General features: G+C 37.5%; 1 protein-coding gene and 1 pseudogene across 1 annotated transcript in view; both read left to right on the top strand.

The window, feature by feature from the left end:
• LONRF2 (LON peptidase N-terminal domain and ring finger 2) overlaps window positions 1-15,983 on the top strand; it is a 48,002-nt gene that overhangs the window by 8,629 nt on the left and 23,390 nt on the right. The window contains exons 2-7 of the mRNA XM_012475871.2: window positions 4,231-4,349; window positions 10,029-10,151; window positions 12,350-12,493; window positions 13,101-13,302; window positions 13,682-13,775; window positions 14,055-14,169. Of these exons, the coding sequence (XP_012331294.1) occupies window positions 4,231-4,349; window positions 10,029-10,151; window positions 12,350-12,493; window positions 13,101-13,302; window positions 13,682-13,775; window positions 14,055-14,169 (797 nt within the window). The remainder of the gene's footprint in view (window positions 1-4,230; window positions 4,350-10,028; window positions 10,152-12,349; window positions 12,494-13,100; window positions 13,303-13,681; window positions 13,776-14,054; window positions 14,170-15,983) is intronic.
• Window positions 550-682, top strand: LOC135272805 (U2 spliceosomal RNA; annotated as a pseudogene).

Here is a 15,983-nt window from a genome sequence, read left to right as displayed (position 1 = left end):
TACAGATGTGAGTCACCACACCCAGCTCATTTAACTAATTTAAAATAACATATAGTTCTTCATTTCTCACCACTGCACACATTTGACAGATTTTATAGCAGTAACCCTGGCTCCTAGTACAATAGGGGCTCTGGGTTACAGTTGGAAAACAGCCTTTGATCAACCCTAAACACAAACGTGGTACATATCTCTTCTTTTCCTTGCAAAGCCTGGGTCTTAGGCTGCTCTCTTGTGACTTTTCCCCATAGAGGGGTTAATTGGCAACTTACTGAAATTTTACATCATTTCTTTGGAAAGTACATATGTACATTTTTCTTCCGTGTTTTCTCTACACAAAGACTTTTAATTTGCACTTCCTCTTCCACTTATTTTTGAGTGGCCCTTTAGCTTTGTTAAGCCTAAGGTTTAATGCTTAGAAAATGTGTAGGCATTTATTTTGTGTGTTTTAAAAGACTAAATTGTGAAGTGCTGACCTCATAAATGTATCACCAAATGGTAGAAGTCAACAAAGAAGACAGTTTGATTCATTCAGTGTCTAGATGAGAAGTGATTGCTTCTTGGCCTTTTGGCTAAGATCAAGTATAGATGGAAAGTGAATTTTTTTTCCTTTTTTTTTTTGAGAAGGAGTCTCACTCTTTCACCCAGACTGGAGTGCAGTGGCACAATCTCGGCTCACTGCAACTTCCACCTTCCAGGTTCAAGCAGTTCTCCTGCCTCAGCCTCCCCAGTAGCTGGGATTACAGGCACACACCATTATGCCTGGCTAACTTTTTGTATTTTAGTGGAGACAGGGTTTCACTGTGTTGCCCAGGCTGGTTGCAAACTCCTAAGCTCAGGTGATCCACCCTCCTTAACTTCCCAGAATGCTGGGAGTACAGGTGTGAGCCACCACACCCAGCAGGGAAGTGAATTTTATGAAATTTGGACTTCAGTTAAAGCAGCCTTTAGACTGTGAGGAGTAGAGACTTAAATGCATTCATTAGAAAAGAATGATTAAAAATAAATGTAAGTGAAATGTATTTTTAACACTGGAAACTTTATGAAGATTAGTTAAACTAACAAAGGTAGTATAAGCAAGGGAATAATGAACAAGATATTAGCAAAACAGAAAAAAATGAGTTAACAGGTCAGAAACTGGTTCATTACAAAGACCATTAAGGAACAAATATTTGACAAATATGTTGAAGAAAAAAGCAAAGCATAAATACCATCAGGAATAAAGAATAATAATTGCAGCTATAAAAGGATATTTTAAAATAAGATTTAAAAACTTATATAAAAAGACAAAAATACAAATTATCAAAATTTATCCATGAGAAAGTAAAAGCCTGACATGAGCCAGTTAAAAAATTAAAATGCTCCTCAGGGATTCTCTTCTGCTGAAAAGGCACTAAGGTCAAGCAAGTCCTTACAGCTTTCAATGATTAATTTCCGTCTTATTTCAGATCATAGAAAAATGTGGGAAGATTTTCATTTTGTGTAATAAGGTTAGTATAATCTTGACCCCACAATCAGGTAAAGCTTGCACAAGAAAAAGATACATATAGGCCAGTCTTACATATGTATATAGATGTCAAAATCCTAATTAAATTTCTTAGTGTTTTGAGTCCAGTAGTGTAATAAGAGTTAAGCTCAAGAAGAGCTTATACTAGGACCATAAGGATAACTCAGTACTAGACAAATCTTTCAGAGTAATTCACCGCAACAGGTTGAAAGAGATAGACTATATGTGATCTCTCAGATGCTGAAAGCAGTCTATAAAATTCAACACCTACACTTGTTATAAAGTCCTTATTGAAAATTAGGAACAGGAGAGAAATCACCTAACTTGATAAATATTTTCTCTCAGGAACTTACAGCAAACAGATTTTATATTTAAACATCAGACACGTGCTTTTTAAGTTCAAGAATAAGAGAACATGCTATCACTATTATTGCAGAATGAGAGTGTGAGGAAATGAGAGGCACCATATGTGAGTACTAGAATGAGAAAGAGCGAATTGCACATGACATTCTTGTTTAAAACATTCAAGAGAATTCATTGGCAGATTGAACTAATAAACTTTAGCCAAGTGGAAACAGGATATGAGATCTCCATTCTCACACAGATTTGCTGCAGGCATAGTTCCCAAGCCTAAAAACCTATAGTTCGAGGAGCACATTTTTTTTTTTTTTTTTTAGATTTCCAAAAATCTCCAAAGGAGAATTATATATTTCAAAATGCATTTAACTGTGTGATTGAGGCACTTTCACCAACCTTTTAGTTGGAAATAATCCAATAACATGCTAAAAAGGCAGATACCATGAGGAGAATCTAATAGAATTCTATAATGTCTTCCCAGCAATTAAAATGCTGAATTTAAAATCATATGAATTGATGCCAGCATTTCACAGTTACTATATGCATTTCAAAGATGAAATACATAAAATCTCATGTTAGATCATATTAACAGATGAACATTTTCGGTTGTTTTGATGATAGGAAACACTAACTCGGAAACTCAATTAAGAAAAATGTTATTCCCCAAACAAGAATTCCATTCTTCTCATTAGTTGATCTGTATTACAAAAAAGTATTTAAATTGTTACTGTTACCATATTTTAAATTGCATCAATAAGAAATCTGTGAAAATTTGTTTTCTTTCTCATTAAACAAGTATCTAATATCCTTCAGTTTGCCTCTTTGTCTGCAAAACCTAAGTATTTACTAACTGGTCTGTTACAGAAAAAAAAGTGCTGCCTGCTCTAGCCAGTTGTCCATACCCAGCAATGTCTCTTTTAATAATTCAAGTTGTATTGTTTCGTTCTTGTTGTTTCTTTCCCCTTCTGCTTTTTTCTTGTTGTACGTTCTCCATATTACACATATGTGGTAATGACACATTTATAAGTAGTTATTGCTCGTCATGTCTTGATGTAATATCTTTATGCATAAGTTCTTTGGTGCACACTTGCTCAGTTACCTACATAAATAAACTAAAAGGAGGCTACTAGCATTTGGAAAGGACCAAGTGGGTAGTTTGAAAACGAATCAAGGTGAAGGGTTTGGAGGAAACTGAAAACATATATGAGGTAGAGGGATGAGAAAACATCTTAAGAGCTCAGAAAATTTGTTGATGAACTAAAATGCATAGCTGTAGCCCTCCTACAAGGATCATAGATGGATATGGGCTAGGCCCTTCATTGTGGGAAATGGCTGTGATATTTCTGCCTTCCTGAGGTCTGGCCTCCTGCCTTTTCCATGAGACCCTGCCAAGTCAATACTTCATAGAGTACAAGTCAGCTCAAAGAGAGAGCCAGTCTTGGCTTCTGTGTAGGTGGACTTATATCTGTAGCAGCATGTGAGTCATTATCAGGACCTCTGCTGTTGAGGAATGGAGAGAAAGGATTTTTTTTCCTTTCTCCCCATAAGAGAATATACGCTAGGTACAATTCTGGGGACAAATCAACATCTACCGAGTTGTGTAGAAAAACAAATTATGGTCCAGGCGTGTTGGCTCACGCCTGTGATCCCAGCACTTTGGGAGGCCAAGGCAAGTGGATGACCTGAGGTCAGGAGTTTGAGACTAGCCTGGACAACATGGTGAAACTATCTCTCTATTAAGAATACATAAAATTAGCCGGGTGTGGTGGCACACACCTGTAATCCCAGCTACTCAGGAGGCTGAGGCAGGAGAATCACTTGAACTTGGGAGGCGGAGGTTGCAGTGAGCCAAGATTGCGCCACTGCACTCCAGCCTGGACATCAGAGCGAGACTTTGCCTCAAAAAAAAAAAGAAAAAAAATGATGTTTTACTTTTCTGTTTCTTAAACATGAGTTTCCTTGCATACTTTCACAAAAGTTATTTTAAATCTCTTTTTAAAAATACCTAGTTATAGCAGTAAGAGGATTCAGCAGTTGCTGAGTTTATTATTGGAGATGATGTTGTAGCTTGTGTGTGTGTGTAGGTACTCAGTGGCAGTCTGTTTTTCTTGGTGCATTTTGAAGCCTTGTTATCTTCTTCCTGTTTTCCTGAGAGGCATTGTCTAAAATATACTTATCAAACAACTAAACTCTAAATATGATTGGAGGGAGGAATTCTTTCTTATTTTTTCTTTATACTTATTTTCTATTGTATTGTATTTATACTTTATACATATATATATATATTTTTTAGTATATGTAATGACATTAAGATTACTTGTTTTTAAATGCAGTTAGTTTTATTGGTTTGTATTCCTCCTGTCTTTCAGTTCCTGATGATAATTCATCATTGCTGCTGCGGGCAGAGTTATATTTGATCATGAAGAACTATGAGCAAGCTCTCCAGGATGCCAGCGCAGTTTGTCAGAATGAACCTCTCTTAATTAAGGTATTTGTATTTATTAGCCTTGGAGATAATCACTGTAAAGTTTATAGGATTTTCTTAAAAATTAAAATAAGATTATTGTGATCAGGTACCTGTAGACAACATGCATTTCCCTCAAATTACTGTACCTACATTTAGCAATCCACTTCATAAAGCAACCTAATTTAAAAGACTAAATCTCCAACTGGATTTAGCTGAGAAACACTAATGTTGATTACACTTAATAGATATTTAGCTGAATAATATGCTCTCTATGTTGAAAAAATATATAAACAAAGTCATCAAATTTTATAAAGTTATAAGTGAAGAGCAAATATTCAAAATTACAATGTAAATAGGAAGATTACTTAATGATCATGATTAGCTGTTGGGTTCTAATATGCATATGAGCAAATCAATGCTGTTGGTGAAGGGGTTAACATTTTGTGTACATTTTACACTAATTTTAATCTCTGTGTTTTGATTGGAAAGGTTTAATATTTCTGTCTCTCATGACAAAAAATTAACTTTGCTGATCTGATAATGATAGCTTAAGTTGTACTTAAAGAAGTTTAAGAAGCCAAAGAATAAAAGCTTTTTCATGAATCTTTGAATTTTAAAGTGTGAAAGAACTTGTGATGAAATGAACAGCTAGAGCATGCTCTATTAGTCAGTTAATAACTAAAAATATTTATTCTGCTATATTACTTTATATCATCTTTGTTTTAGAAACATTAAAGAGACAATAAGCCAGGTTAGTGGTCAAGCTCTGGGAAGCCTCTGCCCTTCTTCCCTCCGGTCTTTTAAAATAAATGTTTTCAGATTAGCCTGAGTGTCAAGTTCAACCTGGGGGTAAGCCCAAGAATGGGAGCAGTGTTTGTTGGGCTAAGTTCAGAAATCTACGTTGTTCCTTGTTTGCTTTCCTAAAAAAAAAGTTTGGACTCCAATTTCAAATGCCTTTTCTCATATGCCTTCACCCATTCTTTAAAATTATGTTTTTAATTGACAAACAAAAATTTGTATATATTTATCATGTGTAATATGTTGATCTGAAATGTATACACTAAAAAATGGCAAAATCAAGTTAATTAACATGCATTACCTCACATACCATTTTTTGGTGAGAACACTTAAAACCTATTCTCTTAGCAGTTTTCAAAAATACAATACATTGTTACTAACCATAGTCAACATACTGTATTGCAATAGATCTCTTGAACTGATTTCTCCTGTTTAGCTGAAATTTTGTATCTTTTGACCAACATCTCCCTAGTTCTCCTCATCTGCCTCTTCTTCTGAGGTAATTTCTATCAGTAATGATCAAGCCTTAGTTATAACTATTATTTCTGACTGACATGCCTGCATTGCCCTCTGAAGCTAGATTCCTCTCCATAGTATTATTCGTTGAGCTAAAAACTTGACAGTATGTCTCTGACAAAAGATAGACTTAATTCCTACAGAGGCACATGGCTTATTGTAACTTTTTAAGGGAGGCAGCAAATGACTATTTAGTGTTGGTGATGGTGGTCATATCTGCAGGGTTTATTGCAAATCTGTGGACCTCAGTTCTTGACAGATGCCCAGTGAAGAGCAGCTTCAGCCAAAACATAGTTTAGTAAGTTTAAGATAGTAAAAGATATATTCTAAGTGTATTATTATAACTAAGGATTAGGGAAGAAGTGCTATTGGAAGATAAGGGAATGGGAAGTAAGTTGACTGAGGGGAAGACTGACTAAGGTGACTGAGTGTGGTCAAGCTGAGATGGAAGCTGGTTTAGAATCAAGCACTTTGAGAAGTACTTTTAGATTCTGAGGGGAGGTGGGGATGCTAGAGCAGTGTGTCTTATTCAAGCAAAACTGCCCTTTCAAGCAGCTAGTCATGGCTAATAATCATCATGGCTAATGAGTCAAAGCTTTTGGAGCAACTGGAGATAAGCCATTGCCAGCAAAATATTTGTCCATTTGCATAAATAGATATAGGCACATGATCAGTTTGAGCTTATCCAAACATCATACCTGTAAGACAAAATTACGTAAAAGCCAGTTAATTCAATTAACAAACATTTACTGATACACTGCGGTATCAAAAATGCAAATCTTGATTGAGATTCTGTGCACACGTATGAAATACGTGAAACTTTACGTGAAGTTCTTTGTGCATATAAGACAGTATTATTCTTTCAGAAGTTTTGATAATCAAAGCAAATTTAGACACTACTGAAACATGAAAGTTGGGGACTTTTATAAGGCCTGAAAGGGGCCCTAGGAACTTCGTATTCATAATTTTGTACTCTTCCTGACCAGGTGCAGTGCCTCATGGCTGTAATCCCAGCACTTTGGGAGGCTGAGGCGGAAGGATCACTTGAGGTCAGGAGTTCAAGACCAGCCTGGCCAACATGGTGAAACCCTGTCTCTACTAAAAATACACACACACACACACACACACACACACACAAATTAGCCAGGCGTGGTGATGCACACCCATAACCCCAGCTAATCAGAAGGCTGAGGCAGGAGAATCACTTGAACCTGGAAGGTGGAGGTTATAGTGAGCTGAGATTGCGCCACTTCACTCCAACCTCGGTGACAGTGAGACTCCATCTCAAAAAATAATAATAACAATTTTGAACTTTTCCTTAAACAGACTTTCCAAATTATGTAAGATTAAGGCTCCACAAAAGTTAACTCTGCTCTTATGAAAGGAGAATAAGATAATTAGTAAAACTTCACATTTATTATAAATGTAAAGTCCCATAGAGGAATCATTGATTGTCTGAAGTGTATTTGAGACTTCAGGGAGCTCAGGGATGAAACTGATGATTTGTTGTCTAAAATACTCATCATGTGTTTTGAAATGGCTGTTCTTCTAGAGAGCTGCAAGGTAAGGGATGTGATGAATAGACACTTAGCAAACGTTAGGAGAGATGTTGGTGCTGGAGATGGAGCCTGGGCACAATCAGCACAGTCATGGTATATAAACAGTGGAGAGAGAAGTCTGGTAACCTAGGACCTGAAAATGGGCCTTTACATTTACCCGTTAGTGGCTACCAATGTTCTGGAGCACTTTTAGTACAGAAATAATTAAAATGATGGTAACAGGGGTGGTGGTTTACCTCTGGTAACAGTGAAGGAGTGAAGTGGTCATGTGAACCCAGAGAGAAAAACAGTTATAAAAACTGGATTAAAAAAAATACACTATAAAGCATCTGAAAACAGAAGCTGGAGGAGAGTTTCTAAAAAACCTGCACATGAAAGGGATAAGAACTGTGTGGGGGGTTTTTGTTTGTTCTTTTGTTTCTGTCTTTTTGGCCCCTGAGTTCTGTCTGTCTCCACAGCTGCAGCTGCAAGAAAACAGTAGTGGGACAAACACTCAGCATTACCACCTAAAAGTACCAGGAGTTCAGAGTTCTAACAGAACAGCTGGAAATTAGGGGAATCTCTAAAAGCAGAGAAATCCCAGAGCGGATGATTCCCAGCTCTGACCAAATCCTGGCTTATTACCAAATTTCATAGGCACTGGGGAGAACCACAAGACTTAAAAAGGAGCTGTGGAAGTTGGGCGTGGTGGCTCATGCCTGTAATCCCAGCACTTTCAGAGGCCAAGCCTGTTGGATCACAAGGTCAGGAGTTTGAGACTGGCCTGGCCAATATGCTGAAACTCTGTCTCTACTGGAAAAAAAAAAATTAGCTGGGTGTGGTGGCAGGCATCTGTAGTCCCAACTACTCGGGAGACTGAGGCAGGAGAATCACTTGAGCCTGGGAGGCAGAGGTTGGCATGAGTTAAGATCGTGCCACTGCACTCCAGCCTGAGCAACAGAGCAAGGCTCAGTCTGAAATAAAAAATAAAAATAAAGGAGCTGTAGAATAACATATTAACAGAGCAGAGATATACCAGCTCTATACCATGAAGGAGATAACAGGTCACAGTAGAATCCAGCAAGGTTAACTGCCTTTTAAAACAAAAACCTAGTATTCTCAAAAGAATACCACAAAATGCAGAGGTTGATGCAACATGTTTTGTGCAGAGTCTAGTTTCAGCCAGAAATGCTTGCCATGTAAAGAAACAGAAAATGTTGACCTGTACTTGGGATAAAGAACAGTCAATTAAAATTGTCTCTGAGTGGGCACAGATATTATATTTTCCACAAAGAGACTTTGAAGTAGCTATTATGAATAAGTTCAAAGAGTTAAATTGCATCCACAGAACTGAAGGAAAATATGTTGTCTTTGATTGAGGTTAAGAGCAATCTCAACAGGGAAATTGAAACTATAAAAAATGGAAATTCTGACTGGGTGTCATGGCTCATTCATGTATGCCCAGTGCTTTGGGAGACTGAGACAGGAGAATCACTTGAGGTTAGGAGTTCAAGACCAGCCTGGGAAACATCATAAGATCACATCTCTACAAAAATTAAAAAATTAGCCAGTTAGGGTGACATGTGCCTGTAGTCTGAGCTACTCAGGAGGCTGAGGCGGATTGTTTGAACCCAGGAGTTAAAGGTCACAAGGAGATCTGATCATGCCACTGCATTCCAGCCTGGGCAACAGAGTGAGACCCCGTCTTTTAACAAAAAGGAAATTCTAGAGATAAAAATTATCAATGCTGAAATTATAAAAATTATCCGTGCTGAAATTTAAAATTTCTAGGTAGGCTCAATAGCACATTATACATGGCAAAATAATCAGTGAAATTAAAGATTGATCTGTAGAAACAGAAATTATTTGATGCAAAGAACGGAAAGAAAAAAGATTAAAGAAAAATGAAAAGAATCTTGGAAACTTGTGGAATAATATGAAGTGGTACAATATATGTGCAATTGGAATCCCGTAAGAAGACAGAAAATGGCAAGAAAAAAAATGAAGAAATAATGGGTGAAAAGTTTTCAAATTTAGTGGGAAACATTAATTTCAGCTCCAAGAAGGTTAACTCAAGTTATAGCAGTGATACATTCTAATCGTAATCAAATGGCTATGCTGTAAGCCAAAGATAAAAAGCAAGCCTTGAAAGCAGTAAAGAAAAATGACATGAAATGAGAATGAGCAAAATGACATACAAGGAAATAATATTGATGGTTGCCATCTCATCTGAAATTGTGGAAGCTGGTTGACATTGGAACAGCATATTCAAAGTGCTTAGAGAAGGTCTTTCAACTATATGTAAACCAGTAGAAAACAAAAAAAATAGTATTTTCACAGATTTGAGAAAATATTGCATTCGTAAGTTGAAAAGCAAATGCCATGGGAAATTACTGATCCATATTGTATTTTGTTTATTTTTATTGTGGCACTTAGTATATTGTGCTTTGTATTGTAATTGTCTTTAGTCATGTCTGTCTTAGTTCATGAGACTGTAAACTCCTGGAAGGTAGGAAGATGGTAGTGACCTGTAATTGCTGAATGAATTTAAAGTTGATAGCCAGTTTTCTCTTAGCATGTCCCTTAGAACTCCTTTGTGCAGTACATTTCAGGTATGGTAACTCCTGTGTTCTGACTGTAGATTGTGTTTATGAGCTATTGAAGTTTGCTAAGTTTCCGGGGTAGTGAGATACAGTAGCAATAGCGTCATCCTTGGTGGGTTTTGTTTATTCGACTTAATGTGAAATTAAAACAAGTTATTGTAATAAATTTGTTTAGGGAAGTTTGTATTCAAGTATGTAATCATGCTGGGTTTTAAAAATGTATGCTTTGTCTTGGTGGAATCTAGGGACATCATGTAAAAGCTCAAGCTCTTTCTGGATTGGGAAGAAGTAAGGAAGTGTTAAAGGAATTTCTCTACTGCCTTGCTCTAAATCCTGAATGTAACGCTGTGAAGAAAGAAGCACAGAAGGTATGAGTTCTGTTAAAGGACTTTCTCCTTCAGGTCTTATTTATAGCCTTCATGTTCATGCTGAGTAACCCTTGCATGTGAGATAAACAAGAAATATAATTCTGAATGCTCATGACAATGTGTTACAGAATACATGTAATAATTATAAGGTTCATGCATTGGATCACTTCTAGGTAAACATTATGTTTTGTCCCTGGGTAAAGTAGAGTGTTTCGTGAGACAGCATAAACATACCTTAACTGTGTTGACATAGTGACATGTGTTAGGCAAGGCAAGGTTGCTGTGTGAGGCTAGGGAGGCAAAGTATTTTCTCCTAGAGTTTGTAGTTTCAAGTATTATATAGTTTGTGTAGGAGCCTTATGAAAGACATTATGATATATGTAAAATGTATCAACTCGGCTCTATAAGGTGACCTGTAATTTTCAGCAAAGCTTCACCAGCACAGTGCAGAAATACCTGCTTTTTTACCCATCATCCAGTCACACTGAATATAGAAATCTGTCCTGTTAAAAAGCCTATACGATGGTCACCTGATATTTACTTAGCACTTCCAATGACCAGGAGTTTTTGTTTTTGTGTTTGTGCTTCCCTGTTTTAACGCTGTATATTGTCAACTTCTACCATATACTTACCCTGTAATTTTTACTTTCCTGTCCAGTTCTTTTCTCTGGAGCAACAGAAAATAAATCAGTTCTTCCTTGTACAATTCAACCCACGTTAGATATTTGAGAACAGCTATTGTCTTTGTCTTAACATCACCGTGTGGGCCAAACATTCTTTTCTCACAGAGTGGGGTTTTTAAGATTTCCTCTTCTGGATGCATTCTAATGTACCCTATATTTTAGCATCTACACGTGACAGCCACATTTGGTGAAATTTTACCTTCACTTGTGTTCAAATTAGGGGGCATGTTTATTTCTAAATACCTAGATCATCTTTTTTTTTTTTTCAAGAAAAAGTTTCTAGCAATGTTGTTTTTTATCTTCTCTTTTGCACTTGATTGGTGGATTGGTGTTAGTCCTGTTCAGTTGTCCTGACAGTTGTTCAGTTGACCAGTGTCACTCGTTAGTTTTTGAACATCATTTCAACCTGTCAAAATAATATTGCATCTTCAGCCTGCTATTCAGCTATCTCTGCCTGCTTTGTCCTGTATGCAAACTTCCTAAGAATCTTAAAACATGTCTCAACTAATTCCCATGACCCTTTTCTGAGAAAGTCAGCCCAAGCTCAAAGAGATTAAGCATATTCACCAAGGTTCCTGGTTGAGGGTTTAGGTCTTGTGGGTGTTGTCTCCCTGGAGCTTTTTCAGACATGATGTTTTCCCCTGGGCATTCTATGGCTGATAGATATATTGTATCACAGACAGTACCAAAAACAATGTTAGCCTGTTGACATGGAATGTGGCTCCATCACCAGCAGCTCTGCTGAGGCTCTCAGAACTGGCGCTGAGGACCTTAATGTCCCTGCTAAGAGTGCTGGTGTGCATTGCTACAGAGCCATGGATTCTAGTGCACCCACCTTGAACCATGAGGAACAGTGGAGAGTGGGAGGAGGCTTTGTTTAGGTTTCAGTCACTCCTTTCTGCTTTTCTCAAGCCTTGGATGCAGCTGAGGCCATGAGGTTTGACAAGACCATTTGAGTGTCCACTAGAATTGGGTGTCAGCTAGAATGCCTAACTGGCCATCACTGTCCACCCTTCCCCTGCCCCCACCAATGCCACTCCCTGGTTCTTGAACCAGAATTATGGCGTTTCCCTCTCTTTTCCTTTAAAGTTCTTTATGAGGTGGTTTTTCTGGTTCTCATAAATAGAGCAGTTCTGTAGAGTGACCTCAGTCCTGTGGATGATCACAGCTTAGATTTAATTCAAGGCCCCAGCAATCTTTACATCCTCTTTCTCTCTTATCTGTGTGGCTTTTAGGGGAGACTTTATGTAGCAGATGTGTAAGGACCAGGTAGAAGGAAGTAGTAATATTATCATTTTGTCATTGTGAAGTGTAAGATGGAAAGGGATTGGAAGCTAAATACTTAAAACATTGACTCTAGTTTCAAAAAAAATTTTTTTAAAGGCTGGCAGATAAATTATTCTTTTCAACATTTTAGGCTTATTTAACCTCGTAGTTTTCTTGGAATCTGTAAGACATACTATATTTTTACAAAAGTATTTAAAATTTTTTTTTCTTTTCTTGGCAATTTTATAGGTAATGTGTGAAGTTCTGTTTTCAGCTACAGAAAATGTGCATGAAAATTTAACATCTTCCATCCAAAGCAGATTAAAGGCTCAAGGTCACAGCCATGTGAATGCCCAACCTCAGCCGGAAGAAGGTGACGCAGGGAGCTCTGAGGTATGAAGTGCATGTGTTTGTCAGGATTCTCTTGATTAAGGTTTATGTAATTGCTTCATTTTAAACAGTTTACAGATTGTTCACACATTATGGCATTGTGTTAGTTAGACATATTTCTCAAGACCAGCTGTAGCTCCTCAACCTGGGAGTTGGAACTTTTACACAAAGTCTATGGAAGTAATGAAAGTGATTAAAGATTCAAAGAAGCTTTAGAACACCACGAAATCACCCAGAATGGCAGGAGACTTGAAGTTATCTCGGCTTGGAGAAAATAAAGCAAAGGGATGATTTGAATATGATATATGAGTGCGTGTGTGTGTGTGTCTGTGTGTCTGTGTGTGTGTCTATGTGTGTGTGTGTAGATAAATAGACAGATTGCATATGAAGATAACTTTTCACTTGCCCTGGCTTAGGAAGAAATTATCCTGTATTTTACTGTGAAAAGAATAAAGCTCATCCTAGAAATTAATAGATGAAACCAATTATGAAGGAAGAGTGTAAGCCCTTTTTTTTTTTCAAAGATTTCTAGTACAGGCTATTGAATTCTTTTTCTCTTATGCTATGATTTCTTTAACATTCAGGATTTCCTTTTTTCCTACTTAACCAGAATTCATCTGAGAAATCTGATATGCTTGGAAATACCAATTCCGCAGTTCTGTATTTCATACTGGGTCTGCACTTTGAAGAGGATAAAAAGGTGTTAGAAAGCATCCTTCCAACAGCACCCAACGCTGGCTTAAAGAGGCAGTTTCCAGATGACATGGAGGATGCACCTGACCTGAACGCCCCTGGAAAAATTCCCAAGAAAGGTCAGTGAATTATTTTCATCAGGCAGTTCTGTGACTCCAAAGTGATAGAATGTTAGCTAAAAATTCTGTACCATTTAATATTAGTAATGAAATGATTATATCAGCTCTAAGATTATAGAGCATTTTAGATGTTTTATACAGCAAAGACTTCATAGTAAAAAATAACAGAGAAAATTTAGCTATAATTTTAAATTTTATTCACGTTTATCATCCAGATAAATAATTGCTATATGCTGTTAACTGGACAGGAACTATTTCTGTCCAGCGTGATTTGTTACATTGATACAACCCATTTTGTCCAGAGGAAATACCTTTCTTGCATGCTGTTGTTCAGATGCTTATGTGTCAATTACAGCGTTCTAAATTTTTTCACATTCAGATTTCTCACCTCAAAGGAGCCTGAACTCTGATATGGAAGAAAGTCAGTGGCTCTCGCTTGATGTAACTGACTTTGAGTGTGCCCTCTGCATGAGGTAGGATGATACAGATTCCATGCAACTCGTTAAAACTTCGGCATTTCTGAAATGTGTACCAAAGTGTAATGGGCTTTTTATTATCGGGGAAACTATGTAGAGCTCAGTAGTAATTGATTTATTTTCTAAAGATTTGATAAAGAAGATGTAAAAATGGAAGTGCATGCAAGTGATTTCTAGAACAGTAAGGGAATTGCATAAGGAATCCTTCTAAAACCAATCCATGATTTGAAAATCAGTCCTGGACATTTCTAGCTAAAAACAGATATTTTCTTCCAGGTTGCTCTTTGAACCTGTCACTACGCCTTGTGGACACACATTTTGCCTAAAATGCCTTGAGCGCTGCCTTGACCATTCCCCACAATGTCCATTGTGCAAAGACAAACTTTCGGAAGTAAGTACATTTTAGGAAATGACAAGACAGTTCCTCCTCTCATCCCTTGGTAGACGCATATTCCCTGTCTTGCATTGCATCTCCCACCCAATTGTTAAAGAAAGAGATTTCTCCAGTCAAAGATAGGTCTTTTCTCATCTCTTTGATTAATCAAGAAATACACAAGGAAGGTTTACATGCAGAAATTGCTAAAATTTAAGGAAATTTTTAGGTATAAATTTTAGTTGAGATAGATTGAAAATAGCTAGCATTATTGAGTCCTTACATCACGTTCATTGTAAATGGTTGAGACGTTGTCATGTACAGTTAATGTGTTCCAGAAATTCTCATTTTCATCTTGAGAGTTTTTCATAGGATTGAAGGCTTGATCATTTCTGACCACTGGTAAGTCCCCTTAGAGCTTTTACCAATTGTCAGTTATTATTGTCTTTGGTCTAAAATCAAAAATCAGTAAAATTCAGGTTCCATGGGGAAGCTATTTAATGATATTTAGCCCTAATATAAACTATTAAATCTGTTTACGTTAGGTGTGGCAAATACAACGAAGAATATTTAAAAGCTGAAGACCTCTGATCAATTTCTGAAATAGCGAATTCTTATCAGCTGTATTGGGCTATGGTTCCATTAGTGCCACTAAATTTATATGGAGCAAGTCATTCAACATCTTATGGGGGTGGGGAGTGTCTTCCTTTGTTTTTCATTCATTAAATGTGACTGATAATATTTGCCTTAATTACTTTCCAGAGATTAAACTTATTGAATGCATTTTAAGTAGTGTAAAGGTTTTTTCTTTTTACAAATGTGCAGTAATATTTATTTTTAAATCTAATGTGATAAGAGAAGATATTATACTTAAGTGAAGTTTTAAATAATTATAACCTTTAAAATTTACTGCCAAAACAGCAAACCACCTTGCCATATATGTACCTATGCAACAATCCTGCATGATCTGCACATGTACCCCAGAACCTAAAGTACAATAAAAAAAATTTACTGGGCTGGGCGTGGTGGCTCAAGCCTGTAATCCCAGCACTTTGGGAGGCCGAGGCGGTTGGATCACGAGGTCAAGAGATCAAGACCATCCTGGTCAACATGGTGAAACCCCGTCTCTACTAAAAATACAAAAAATTAGCTGGGCATTGTGGCGCGTGCCTGTAATCCCAGCTACTCAAAAAACTAAGGCAGGAGAATTGCCTGAACCCAGGAGGCGGAGGTTGCGGTGAGCCGAGATTGCGCCACTGCACTCCAGCCTGGGTAACAAGAGCAAAACTCTTCTCAAAAAAAAAAAAAAAAATTTTACTGCTGGGCATGGTGGTGTATGCCTGTAGTCCCAGCTACTCAGGAGGCTGGGGTGGGAGGACCGCTTGAGCCCAGGAGTTCTGGGCTGTAGTACACTATGCTGATCGGGTGTCTGCACCAAGTTCGGCATCAATATGGTGACCTCCCGGGAGTGGGGGACCACCAGGTTGCCTAAGGAGGGGTGAACTGGCCCAGGTAGGAAACGAAGCAGGTCAGGACTCCTGTGCTGATCAGTAGTGGGATCGCACCTATGAATAGCCACTGCACTCCAGCCTGGGCAACATAGCAAGACCCTGTCTCTAAAAAAAAAATTCACTGCCAAAAGATTAAAATAACTAGTTACCATTGAAACCATTTTCTAAAACATTATATGTACATACTGTATTAAATTGCATGCATACTGAATCTTTCTAAATTCTTCAGAGCTCTCATGAACATCAATGACTGTGCTGTGTGCTTTGCATCATGGTGGTGGCTGTGTCTGAGTCTGCAGAGCCGTTTCTTTGGCAGCTCCT

The sequence above is a fragment of the Aotus nancymaae genome, unplaced genomic scaffold (assembly GCF_030222135.1).
Source record: "Aotus nancymaae isolate 86718 unplaced genomic scaffold, 86718_ANA_hifiasm-v0.15.2.pri h1tg000131l, whole genome shotgun sequence".
Classification (NCBI taxonomy): domain Eukaryota; kingdom Metazoa; phylum Chordata; class Mammalia; order Primates; family Aotidae; genus Aotus; species Aotus nancymaae.
This window is presented reverse-complemented; position numbering and strand designations above follow the sequence as displayed.